This window comes from Arabidopsis thaliana, assembly GCF_000001735.4.
Source record: "Arabidopsis thaliana chromosome 1 sequence".
NCBI classification, from domain to species: Eukaryota; Viridiplantae; Streptophyta; class Magnoliopsida; order Brassicales; family Brassicaceae; genus Arabidopsis; species Arabidopsis thaliana.
In genome coordinates this window covers 6,948,972-6,960,651 of record NC_003070.9, presented here as the reverse complement: position 1 = coordinate 6,960,651, position 11,680 = coordinate 6,948,972, and the positions used below count along the sequence as shown (strand labels likewise).

The 11,680-nt window shown below is 37.8% G+C and overlaps 4 protein-coding genes and 2 long non-coding RNA genes across 19 annotated transcripts; 2 read left to right on the top strand and 4 right to left on the bottom strand.

Moving 5' to 3' along the window:
* Window positions 1-1,046: 1,046 nt before the first annotated feature.
* Window positions 1,047-1,492, bottom strand: AT1G05527. Its single transcript, NR_138913.1, has one exon. It is a non-coding gene; the product is annotated as an other RNA (long non-coding RNA).
* An 11-nt stretch (window positions 1,493-1,503) lies between these two features.
* AT1G20070 (uncharacterized protein) lies at window positions 1,504-2,642 on the top strand. Its single transcript, NM_101861.2, has one exon — window positions 1,529-2,642. The coding sequence runs from the start codon at window positions 1,827-1,829 to the stop codon at window positions 2,406-2,408; it is 582 nt and encodes a 193-aa protein (NP_173435.1). The 5' UTR covers window positions 1,529-1,826; the 3' UTR covers window positions 2,409-2,642.
* On the bottom strand, window positions 1,528-2,684 carry AT1G05523. The gene has a single exon (NR_138912.1). It is a non-coding gene; the product is annotated as an other RNA (long non-coding RNA).
* Window positions 2,577-4,278, bottom strand: AT1G20065 (DNA-directed RNA polymerase I subunit RPA12-like protein; the record flags this gene model as incomplete). 5 transcript variants are annotated; one of them, NM_001332432.1, is made up of 6 exons in its annotated part: window positions 4,024-4,278; window positions 3,562-3,687; window positions 3,421-3,461; window positions 3,060-3,123; window positions 2,919-2,975; window positions 2,577-2,835 (listed from the first exon to the last, which is right to left on the bottom strand). In NM_001332432.1, exons 2-4 carry the CDS (start codon window positions 3,677-3,679, stop codon window positions 3,091-3,093), a joined length of 192 nt encoding a protein of 63 aa, NP_001319048.1. In that variant the 5' UTR covers window positions 3,680-3,687; window positions 4,024-4,278. The 5 variants fall into 5 exon arrangements, with proteins under 5 accessions (NP_001319048.1, NP_001185043.1, NP_001322325.1 ...); NM_001198114.2 differs by lacking the exons at window positions 2,577-2,835; window positions 2,919-2,975 and having other exon boundaries at window positions 2,995-3,123; window positions 4,067-4,131; NM_001332434.1 differs by lacking the exons at window positions 2,577-2,835; window positions 2,919-2,975 and having other exon boundaries at window positions 3,091-3,123; window positions 4,029-4,182.
* On the top strand, window positions 4,252-10,259 carry AT1G20060 (ATP binding microtubule motor family protein; the record flags this gene model as incomplete). 10 transcript variants are annotated; one of them, NM_001332427.1, is made up of 24 exons in its annotated part: window positions 4,286-4,883; window positions 4,974-5,173; window positions 5,321-5,447; window positions 5,550-5,644; window positions 5,842-5,977; window positions 6,260-6,325; window positions 6,428-6,490; window positions 6,604-6,654; window positions 6,752-6,834; window positions 6,918-7,020; window positions 7,137-7,182; window positions 7,352-7,506; window positions 7,640-7,825; window positions 7,907-7,996; window positions 8,081-8,173; window positions 8,254-8,343; window positions 8,428-8,520; window positions 8,638-8,697; window positions 8,788-8,874; window positions 8,963-9,102; window positions 9,228-9,318; window positions 9,439-9,566; window positions 9,654-9,735; window positions 9,834-10,063. In NM_001332427.1, 24 exons carry the CDS (start codon window positions 4,359-4,361, stop codon window positions 9,927-9,929), a joined length of 2,886 nt encoding a protein of 961 aa, NP_001322333.1. In that variant the 3' UTR covers window positions 9,930-10,063. The 10 variants fall into 10 exon arrangements, with proteins under 10 accessions (NP_001322331.1, NP_001322333.1, NP_001322328.1 ...); NM_001332428.1 differs by having other exon boundaries at window positions 4,297-4,883; window positions 8,254-8,346; NM_001332430.1 differs by having other exon boundaries at window positions 4,300-4,883; window positions 8,254-8,346; window positions 8,972-9,102; window positions 9,834-9,997.
* HYD1 (C-8,7 sterol isomerase) lies at window positions 10,143-11,609 on the bottom strand. The gene is made up of 4 exons (NM_101859.4): window positions 11,351-11,609; window positions 11,072-11,212; window positions 10,877-10,985; window positions 10,143-10,796 (listed from the first exon to the last, which is right to left on the bottom strand). Exons 1-4 carry the CDS (start codon window positions 11,490-11,492, stop codon window positions 10,517-10,519), a joined length of 672 nt encoding a protein of 223 aa, NP_173433.1. The 5' UTR covers window positions 11,493-11,609; the 3' UTR covers window positions 10,143-10,516.
* Window positions 11,610-11,680: the final 71 nt, after the last annotated feature.

Genomic DNA, 11,680 nt, shown 5'->3' with positions numbered 1-11,680 from the left:
GTTGGAAAATGAAAGTCAACAAATAAAACCAAATTGGTTCTACCAAACACGCTGCAATGTATTAAATATGTACATATATACGAGACGAAATGATGAAAAGAAAAGAGTGACCACACCTAACCATATGATTAATGCCAAAACAAGTTTATGAAAAAAGCTGCGATCATCATCATCCAAGTTATCTATCTATAATAACCATATACGTACAGAGACTATCGAACAAATATATATATATATATATATATATATGATATTCGCCGACTATAAGACCCATACATAATTATAACCTATAGACTACCAAGTTTAAGAAATACACATAAATATGATGATATTCGTCCTATATTACTTTTGGGTGTTTCAAAGCACATCGACATAAAATACACTATATAAGTTCATAAACGTAGTCTTGGCATCCAACCGATCCGCAATATTAATATACACAATCAGATAAAATATGTCATGTTGTTTCGATATTACCAGATTTAAGTGTTAAAATGATTTATATTGTATGCATGTCATATGATCAAATATTTTGAATTTTATTTTTTTCTTATAACCACAAGAATAGGCCGAAGCTCAAACCAAATCCTGGAAATAGCATTTAAATAAATGAATCATACTGATTACTCTACTTTTGATAGTAAATTCTGTGTAATGTTAACCATATATCCATCAGCTATGATTTTCTCTGCAATATAAAAATCCCCCTATTTAGATTCTGTAGTTCTAATTGGCTCAATCCTTCAAATGGTTACATTAAGAAAATGACAAGGTTTTGATTCGCAGTACGTAGTTTTATTAATCAGTTTATTCGATTTCTAGGCTCATTTGATCGAATGGTACAACATTATATATACGGTATACCTATCATTTTACATTTCAATTAAATATCAGATAACGATTCTTAAAAATTGATATTTACGCAATAGACAATATCGTAGTGATATCCTCGATGCTCTCTATTATAATGTCCACCATAGAAAATACTATTCGATATCTAATATCTTCTCCCTTTCGTATTATTTTGAAGGAAAGCACATGCAACCATGCATGAAAGACCGACCAATCCTATTCTTGGAAAACCTCACGACAACGATGAATGGCTGGTGTGATGACACCTGTCAAGATCTACAATGACGGAATTGACTGGGACCCACACTTTCCCTCCACGTGAGGTCATCAACGAAGAAAGCCACCGATGATACCGACGTGTATGGTCAAGATCTGCCTAAAGCAGATCCCTAATCACACGGCTCAGATTCTCTCAGCGGCTATTGTAATACTTATTTCACGATCCAACGGTTCAGTTTCAATCGGCGGTGACCGTCCTACAGTGTTTCCCGGGACTTGTGCTCTATCGCGCAATTGGTATGCAATCTTCAAGCTAGCATAACATTAAAAACTGCGATATTTTAGTCTAAAATAAATAAATACTTTACAAAATACTACATTTTAAAAATACGCATTATTATTTGAAATAATTGGTAGCTTCGATTATAAAAAGAAACATCCGTGCTCAGTGCCTGGCAACATCTGTCCTCTCGAGGTTAGGGTTCTTTAGAAAGTTTTTATTCTATCAAAACGATCCTTTGGATCTTGTTATGAGAGTTAATTAATTTGAAGATTAATATGTTTTAAAAACTTCTAATTTTTATCTTTGTCATAAACCTTTTAAATTTTATTCAAACTTATAGGGTTTTCGATCGTATTATTTGATAGATCGTCGCCACTAAAACGTATATAAACATCTCTGTTTTTTCCTTGATTTATCCTTCCAAATCTTATTTAATCGTTTTTAAAAACCTAAAATTTCCAAATTATAATCAATGGAAACAATAGCAGTTCAAAATGCACCGGGTAAACAAGTTTCGGGTTTGAGACCATTCAAGAACCCTAAAAGAAGGAGTTCTCGTGGTTCTCTTTCAAGATCCGGAGGAAGTTTGGCTCTTCCTCTTAATCCAACGTCGTCTTGGGGATCTTCTCCGGCATATCCGCCGCCGCATAGTTACTCTCAGCCTCCTCTTCTCCCTCTACCACGTGTCAACAGCTCAACTGTTCCTCTGCAACGCGTCAACAGCTCTCGACCACGTGTCAACAACAACTCTTCTCTCAATCGCGTTGCTCAGACAAAAGCTATTTCTGAAACACACATGAAGAAAGCAGAGTTCATCGAATCTGCGAGACTGACTCGAACCGGTTCAGTGCCGATCCAGGCGAACCAGTTGCGTGATTTTCCTGAAGGATTCGATGGCTACCCCGGTCCAGCGATCATGTTATTATCTCCGCCACCGAGTAGTTTGCCCATGCCTAGGTTTTCGATCAAACCGAAGCTTCGTTGCAACGTAGAAGCTGCTGGGAAAAGTGACGTAGCTACCAATAACATCCGGCGAGTTTTACAGCTCCGGTGAAAGGTGGTGCTACGTTAACGTACGAATAAAAAGAAGCTTATGGGCTTTTTAATACTTTATTGGGCTTTGGGTCTGTCTTGTTTTTTAAATTGATAGAACTCTTCTCTACTTTGTGTGATTTGCTAAGCCATAACTTTTCAAAAAGGCTTCCTAGGCACAAAATAGCCTGGCTGTAATAGAATTTCAATTTTATGTTCCTTAATAAGAAAAAAAGTTTCTAATGATAGATCGAATATGGAGCTTGTAAGAAACAATACAAAATGTTATAAATACTAAGTTTGTAACAATCAGTGTGAGAAACAAAACTGGTCTTCTCTGTGAATCGAGCAACATTCTGAAGATGATAATGATCTCAGCCTTCTGTGAATCTGTGTCCACAATTGGGGCAAGTGTAATATGTTGTTTGTCCTTCGTCTGCTGATCTAGTCTGTAAATCAGAAAACTCTGATGAACACATTCTTTGAAACGAAACAAGAAGGAAAAACGAAGAAGTTGAAAGCTTGGACTTACCTGTCTGGTTGTGTATACAAGCTCCGGATGCTGGCATTTCTCGCACGCCTTTTTGATCTGGAAAGAACATTCAAAACCACAACGCAAGAATTAAGACAGAGTGTTGTAACATGATTTTTTGAGTCTGATTTTCTTAAAAACCTTTGGTAGCTCAGCGTCTTCCTGTGTTTTTTCACTCTGATATTCCTAGTTCTCTTCTGATATCCTGCAAAACGCCAAAGATCATGAGTTGTATACTAACTCTGCATTGTGGATACCTTCCACAAACACCAAAGAACATTACAAAAGCAGTCTCCATTTTAAGTTTTGAAACTGATTACATAGCATGCACGGGTCTCTGTGTGTGTTCACTGCCTATTAAGTGATAATAATGGACCAAAATAAATCAAGAGCTGAGATCTTTGCAACTCCGTGAAACAGAAACCAAATTTGATTGATTTACACACATATGGATGCAGCGAAAGATAAGAATCCACAATGCTGAGTAAAGGAAAACACATACCTCAGTAGTAACTGTGTAAGCTAAATTCTTGTCAATGATTTCTGAAAACAATGAAGTTTAAAACAACAATAAGATTAACCAAATCAAGAACCAAAAACTGTTCGATTCGATTCAAAAAATCCAACAGAATTTCATGGATACCTTTGCCATTTCGCGTTGTTTCGCATAGTGGACATTCTGCATACTTGGTTGATTTCAAGACCAGCATTGTCCCACACAAATTACAGAACAAGATATCACTTTCACGAGATTTCTCCATTAGAGAACCTTAAACAACAACAAAAACGCCAAAGAAGCAACATAATTGTTTCATTTGCTTACACAAGACAACATTAATGGGAACAAAACTCCAAACATCAAAGGATTCTACAGGAGAACAGCTAGGAACCATATTTAAGCACGAACTCTAAAATTTATGTGATAGTAAGAAAATTTCTGAAACAGAGACACTAGTTTCCAAGAGCCAACATAAACACAAACACAAGTTAATAGAATGACCAGCACAGTATAGATAGTTAACAACAACCCACATTACATAGAATCAGAAAACACAAAAAGAAGAAAAATATAGCAAAATATCTCAAACAGAACCTGTGGCGAGACCTTACTTAAACACTGACTTTATGAGCAGAGAGAAGAAATTTACAAGTAGTGAGAAAAAGAGACGTTAAAGGGTATAGGGTCCAACGGTTTGTGCTTAAAGTCTCCGGCGGCCGCGACGATTAAGAGCGGAGGCGGAGACAAGAGGACGAAGAAAGAAATATTTATTGGGCTTAAATCAAAAGCCCAATATAATGGGCTTCAAATGTGTACCGAAAGTATTTATTTAAATTATTTTCGTACCAACCAAAATTGGTGATGATATTTTTGATTTTACATTTTCAGTTGAAAATTGAAAATTGAAACGCTCCTTTTTCCGCCATAGAGAGAAAGAGACAATGGAGGAGAAACAGAAAAGTCTCAGTCCTCCGCCGTGTCCTTCCACTGTAACAGTGCGACGGAATCCTCCGAGGAGAGCTAGAGCAACGCCGTTTACTACTACAACTAAGCCACCTCTCTCCTCTTTAGCCTGCGCGAAACCCCACGACGTTCCTACTTTTCCGATCGACGAGATTCTCTCTATCCAAATCCCACAATCCGAACCAAAACCAGCGATTGCAGAGAGTTTGAAGATTTTCCTGAGAATCAAACCATTGAGAACTTTCACCAAGGTTACGACCACCACGAAGAGCAGACCTAGAAATGTGTGGCCACAGAATCCTTCGAAGAAGAACAACGCGAAAGAGAATAGAAATCCGGAGATTACGAAGAAGGTTAGGAAGAAGGACGAAGAAGCTTGTATTACTCTCAACGATTCTTATTCAGTTACGTTAACTCCGCCTCAATCGTTGCAAGAGCTGAAACGAAGTAAGACTGAGGTATACGAAGGGTTTTCTCATGTTTTCCCGGCGGATTGTTCTCAGGTTCGATGAAATTTCTCATCGATTTTACTACCTTTTTGGTTGAATTTGAGATTAGATCAGAGTTGATGAGTTTGATTTTGCTGTTTGTAGAACGATGTGTATGATAAAATGGTTCAACCTTTGTTGGAGGATTTCATGAAAGGGAAAAGTGGAATGTTGGCGGCGTTGGGACCTAGCGGCTCGGGGAAGACTCATACGGTCTTTGGAAGTTTGAAGGATCCTGGAATTGTGCCAATTACACTCCGTCAAATTTTCAAAAAGAACGATGAGAGTTGTTCTGGATCTTTGAGGTACTGTTATAGTGTTATGTAGTATCATGATACACCATGGATGTGTCAATAGGAGGAAATCCAAACTGTATGAAACAATGAATTTGTTTGGACTACACACAGCTTTATATCTTGTTCTATATATAACATCTCGTTACTTCTATTCAGGTCATTTAACTTGTCGATATTTGAAATATGTTCTGAACGAGGGAAAGGGGAGAAAGCATATGATTTGCTAGGTGGTGAAAGCTCTGAATTGTCTGTTCAGCAATCAACCATCAGGGGTTTGAAAGAGGTTTGAGATTTTTTTTTGTGTGTGGTGTTTCTTGGGTGACCACAACACTCAGTTTGTGATTGTAACTCTTCGTTATTTTTCTCAATCATTTGTGTTAAGTAGGTTCCAATCCAGAATCTGGAAGAAGCAGAGTCTTTAATTGGACAGGCAATGCTGAAACGTGCAACGGCTACAACAAACTCCAACAGCCAATCAAGGTACTTGGCAGCAAAAGCTTTTAATCTTTCTCAGCACACCAACTTGATTTTAACTTTTGCTAACACACCCTTGTGCCCTTTGTTTATTTGATAACTCAACTGAATTAGAAGCCCTTTCACATGGAAGTTAGAGCCTTTTTCAATAATGTTTAACTAGATGTCTTCATGTTCTATACTAATTTTGGAATTACTAACAGTCGCTCACAATGCATCATCAACATACGAGCATCATGCAATGGCTTTTCCAACGAAACAAAATTGCAGTCTAGTGATGCTATGCTGACAATAGTGGACCTGGCGGGAGCAGAAAGAGAGAAAAGAACAGGAAATCAGGTTTTAATCTATGTTGTTGTCACTTTGTATATGGACTCTTTGATATGCAAAACCACAAATATATGTCATGTCTGAAAGTATTTGTCTTATAAATACAGATTCAGTGTACTAGTTAGGAGAATTGATTCCTAGCTTAATTACAGATTATAGGTGACTCATGACTGTAAAATATTGTCCAGTACTTGTTCTTAGCATCAAAATAGGATATGATATAACTGTGGAGATGTCTTCATCTGTAAACTAAAACTTGGTCCCTGTTTGCCCGTTCAAATTGTTTTGCAGGGAGAAAGGTTGGTTGAGAGTAATTTCATCAATAATACATCCATGGTTTTCGGTCAATGTTTACGGGTAAGGCCATTGATTTTGGACTCCCTGGAACTGACCCTTATTTTATCCTCTTTTTGATGCCTACCATTCCACTAACCATGAACACTCGGTATTTGTTGGCAGTCACTGTTGGAGTACCAGAAGAACCGAAAGAAGGGATTGCAGAAACATCATCAAAATTCTTTGGTAGCGTCTACCTCAAAAATCCTTCACATTATCTCATGAATTTCTTTTACTTATTTATGAGTTATTGAATCTTTCCTCATTCTATATGCTAATATGATTTTGGCTTTATGTAGTTAACAAGGTACTTGCGAGATTACCTAGAGGGGAAAAAGAGGATGGCTTTGGTATGCATAACTTGTGGGATTTCTTCTTGAGTTCTTTAACAAGAGTTAGTTTTCAAATATTGAAATTTTTTCTTCTCCTCTTCTGCCTATTTTACAGATTTTAACTGTCAAAGCAGGGGAAGAGGATTATCTTGATACCTCCTATCTTTTGAGACAAGCATCACCGTATATGAAAATCAAGTAATAGTTGCTATTATGACCTCAAATAGGAAGTCTACTTTTCTCGCAAGTGCTAATGCCTTCACATTTGTTGTTTTATTTAGATTTGATAACACTGAGGAACCTTGCAACAAGAGACAGCTCAAGACATTTCCAAGAGCTGAAAAAAACAAGAAGATTAAACTTAGTGCTCCCAAGACTTCCCAAGTAAGTTTGGCTTCCTCTACGCAAGTTATTGTATTTTCTGCAAAACTGAATAGTAATTTTCTATTATGTATATACCATTTACTATAAAAAAAAAACGTTATGTTTGCCATCTCTAGATTGAAGAAAATTTTCAAGGCGAGAGATGCCAAATTTCTCAGGAAGGTAGGATTTTGCTCTGACAATTTTTCCACACTTTTGACTCCACGGAATTTTCATTGGTCGCTTTCTTTCTGTGATCTCTCATCTTCCCTGAGAGACAAGAAGATGAGAGATCACAGAAAATACCTGTTTACAAACAAGAAAGCATATGTCTAATACGTTTTCTCATCAGTGAATTTGCAGGGAAAGAAGGCTGATCCAACAGACAGATCATCTCCGAGGCTGGAACATGTTGCCCAGGATAAAAATGAGCGAGAGCACATCATTATGCGGAATTTCTCTAAAGTCTTATGGAATGTTTTGAAGCAGTGCAACGAGAAACTAAAAGTAATATCCTGACTTTGCCTTTCATTTGCCTCTGTTTACATTGAACAGTTTGTGATTGAGCTTATTTTCTTGAAGCTATGATGTGTCACAGTTGAAATATATCTATTTTTTCTTCTGGTTTTTATCATCTTAGGTTGCTGAAGGTGAAATTTTCACTCTCAAGGATAGCCTTCGAAGAGAACAGCTAAAATCTCTTGGATTGGAGACAGAGTTGATCAGTCTCAAGTCCTCTTGTCTGGCACAGCCATGTATACCTGAGGTAGAAGTCATTGTAAATGCAAAAGAACACTTTGAGGTTGACGCGGCTTTGACTAATGAAGTAAGTTTGGATATGTTTTCTTCTTAATACTTCACTTCTCATACCTGCCAAAGATATTCATTTCTAATCACAAATTTTCAGAGGAATGTCGATGACGATTCTTGCAATCTTATAAAGGCCAGAAGAGAAGCTGGAGCAGAAGAATCCAGCGAGACTCCTGTGCCTAAAGTGGTAGTAAGTTTGGAAATGTTTTCTTCTTAATACTTCACTTCTCATACCTGCCAAAGATATTCATTTTTAATCTCAAATTTTCAGAGGAATGTCGATGATGATTCTTGCAACCTTATCAAGGCAAGAAGAGAAGCTGGAGCAGAAGAATCCAGCGAGTCTCCTGTGCTTAGTGTGCTAGTAAGCTTGGATATGCTTTCTTCTTAATACGTCACTTGTCATACGTGCCAAAGATATTTGCTTTAATCACAAATTTTCAGAGGAATGTCGATGATGATTCTTGCAACCTTATCGAGGCAAGAAGAGAAGCTGGCTCAGAAGAATCCAGCAAGTCTCCTGTCCCTAATGTGGTAGTAAGTTTTTATATGTTTTCTTCGTAATACTTCACTTCTCATATCTGCCAAAGATATTTATTGCTAACCACATATTTTCAGAGAAATGTCGATGTTGATTCTTGCAACCTTATCAATCCCAGAAGAGAAGCCAGCACAGAAGAATCCAGCGAGTCTCCTGTGCTAAGCAAAAATGTAGTACCTGGCTGCTATGTTGTTTACTAATTATGTCTTGGGAGTATCTGCTTGTTCTAAGGCTGTGCATGTCCTAATAATTGTTTGATATTAATAACCTTCCATTTGTGTTTTAAGGTGAAAGATGCTGAACTTGTTCCATGTCACTTGTCTTCTGAGAATGATGCAGAGCCAAGAGTAAGGCGAGTTGAAGTTGATACATTCTTTGTTTAATTCAGAAACTTGTTCACGAAAGCATGTGCTTTGTTGTGTGTTTGCACTTTTCAGCAATCTGTTAATTCTGAAGAAAATGTGGGGATTCCTTCTACGATTACTCATGTTGAAGCTGAAGTTACCGACTTTCAAAGAGATCAGGTATATGATATATTCTCATTCATCGGGTCAATCCGTGAGATACAACAACTCACAGAACGGAATGAACTCAAAACTGATTTTCCTCTAGGCCATCCAGAATCAAGATGATCCAACACCTTCACCAGAACAAGTTGAAGTTAGTCAAGATTGCATCAACAGCGGGCTGTCTAACGTTCAAACAAAATCCGCAATATCCCGCAGATTTCCAGATTCAGAGAAGCAAGAAAGGTTAAGAGTGATTTCATCTTCACATACAGCTCTAGCTCTCTCTCTCTCTCTCTCTCTCTCTCTCTCTCTCTCTCTCTCTCTCTCTCTCTCTCTCTCTCACTAAATTCTTTTTGGTTCTGTTCCAGAAACAGAAGACTGTTGCCAGCGTCATCCAGGTCGCTAACTGAGGAAATGAATGACTTGGAGATAAAAGATATCCAGACTGAGAAACAACAGGTTTGGCCATTCTCAATCTCTTGCTCCTCCACAAACCTTGACTACTCACCTCATGGCACAAAAATCAAATTTCACAATGCTCCAAAAACTGCTATTACTTAATTTTATTCTCATTTCTAGGTTAAAACCACCAACACTCGTGTTCAAAAGAAAGCAGTATCAATCCAAGGTCAGGAAACTGAAGTCCCTCCCCGTGAAGCAGAACCTGCATCAACTAAGAAACAGAAGAATGGACAGAAACCAAAAAGGTTGTTCTTTTGCCAATCTTTATTTCTTCTTTCTCTGTCTTTTCTTTTCGGGTTTACTTAAATTGAAAACCTTTGCTCTTGTATCAGGAGACTCCAACCTGCTTCTTCTGTGTTATTAACAAGAGAAATAAACACCTTGGAGATAGAGGATGATATCGCCGAGCCAAAGGTATGACCGAACTAGACACAAAGAAGCAAACTTCGACAATGTTGGTAAAAAGTTTATAGATCGAAATCATGTGATTAAGTTGTCAACTTCACTTGCAGGTGAACAGAGGTGGAAAGAAGACGACAGTGTCACAACCGAGAAGCCAAGGGAGTGTCACTCTCCTCCGCCTCCTCACAAACAACCTTCATCTCTAACATCCATGAAACAAACTTGCATTAACATATTATTGTACCTTCTTTTGTCTGTCTTGAGAAAAATCAAATCCTGGCTGTATATATTAGCAAAGAAAAACTTAAATATTTTCAAGTCAAGCTTTTCTTTAAGCCGCAATATGAAAAATTCTGTAATTATATTTACATTTGTGGAATCGTTTCAAGCCACATTCACTTGTCAAAGATGGTCAAATCCTCCCAAGTCGTAAGTCCTAACACATACATGTTCATAGTTATACAAGTTATGTTTGCAACGAGGGGGAGACTACAGAGACGTAGCTCCACGACTCACATTGACTGTATGGTTTTGGTTGCTTGCTACCTATGCATGTCTCTCCCACTTGTATTATGTATAAACGGGATCTTAAGTTCATGTAAGAAAAACTAAACAAAAGTGCAAATATCATATGAAAAATGGATAAATTATCCTCACAAGTTTATTGCTGTAAGAGAGACAGACAACATAGCTAAAGTTTTTAAAATGGATAAATTATCCGCAAAAGGAGACTCATGTTCATTTGCTATAACAGCAGTAACCTGAAGAGATAAAAGAGTCTTTGATCCTTGGTTCAACGGGTTTTCTTCTTCGTCTTTGTCTCGACGTTGTTGTTGGCAATGGCAGCAGCTGCACAAATCTTTTTCCAGCAACGGAAAGAAATGAGTGAAGGTATCAAGACCCACCAACAGTTAGCCCCGATGTAGTAGGAGTAATAGTAGAAAGAGTTTGTGGCAAAGTTGTCTCCTTCCAAGATAGCAGTAATGAAATAAACCAAACATCCGTAGAGCTGGCAAACCGAAATCGCAAGCTGAAGCACGTAGCTATACGACTTCTCCTTAGCAATGGCATAACTGAATTTCCATCAACAACAACAAACTTCAATTACTTTTTAGTAAACACAAAAACCAAAATGGAAAAGAATGAAACTTACATAGCTAGGAGAGAAGCTGGGCCAACGATAACAGCAGTGATCCCTTCAACAGATACAACTGCAGAATCTCTACCTACGTATCTCGAATCACCTTTGCTATATTCTTTCCCTGTGAAAGAAACAAACTTTAGCTTCTTACGAATTGGTCTAATTGAACAACAATGACAACACTAAGAAGAAGATAAAAGAACTTACAAACTTCAGCAAGATAAGCAGAAGTGTTGTCCTTGAAAAACTCAGGGGAGAAAACGAAATAGCCCTCGAGAATAACATGAGTGAGACCAGTGAATGTCCACCAACACATAAGCAACTTATCAAGTTTAGCTTTCTTCCTCCCTGAAACCAACCAATCAGCAAAATTCTCAGAATTGGGTCAACTTTGCAGAGTAAATAGATCAATTTTTGTTACTTCCATCAGTTCAATTTCAACTTAAAACGTTTCGAGAGAGATGAGGGAGGGGGAGTGGGAAATACCGAAGAGAAGCCAGACGAGGGAGACAACAAGGAGGGAAGAACCGAGGTAGATAGAGACGATGGAGGACATTGACATTGAGATTGGTACGTATCCGGGTAGGTTCAGATCTCTCGGAACGTACGGATGCGCCAACTCCTCCATGTTTTTCTCCTTTCTCTGTGTGTTTTTCTGGTCAACGACCCAATGTGAGTTTGTGGAACTACTAGATCTGAGTGATGATGATGTGCTTACTACTAATCTCCTCGATCCCGGCGATTCATTCAATCAAGTGTCTTTTGTTTGGTAATAAAATAATTGGTGACACTAAATCATCCGATTCTTCTATATGA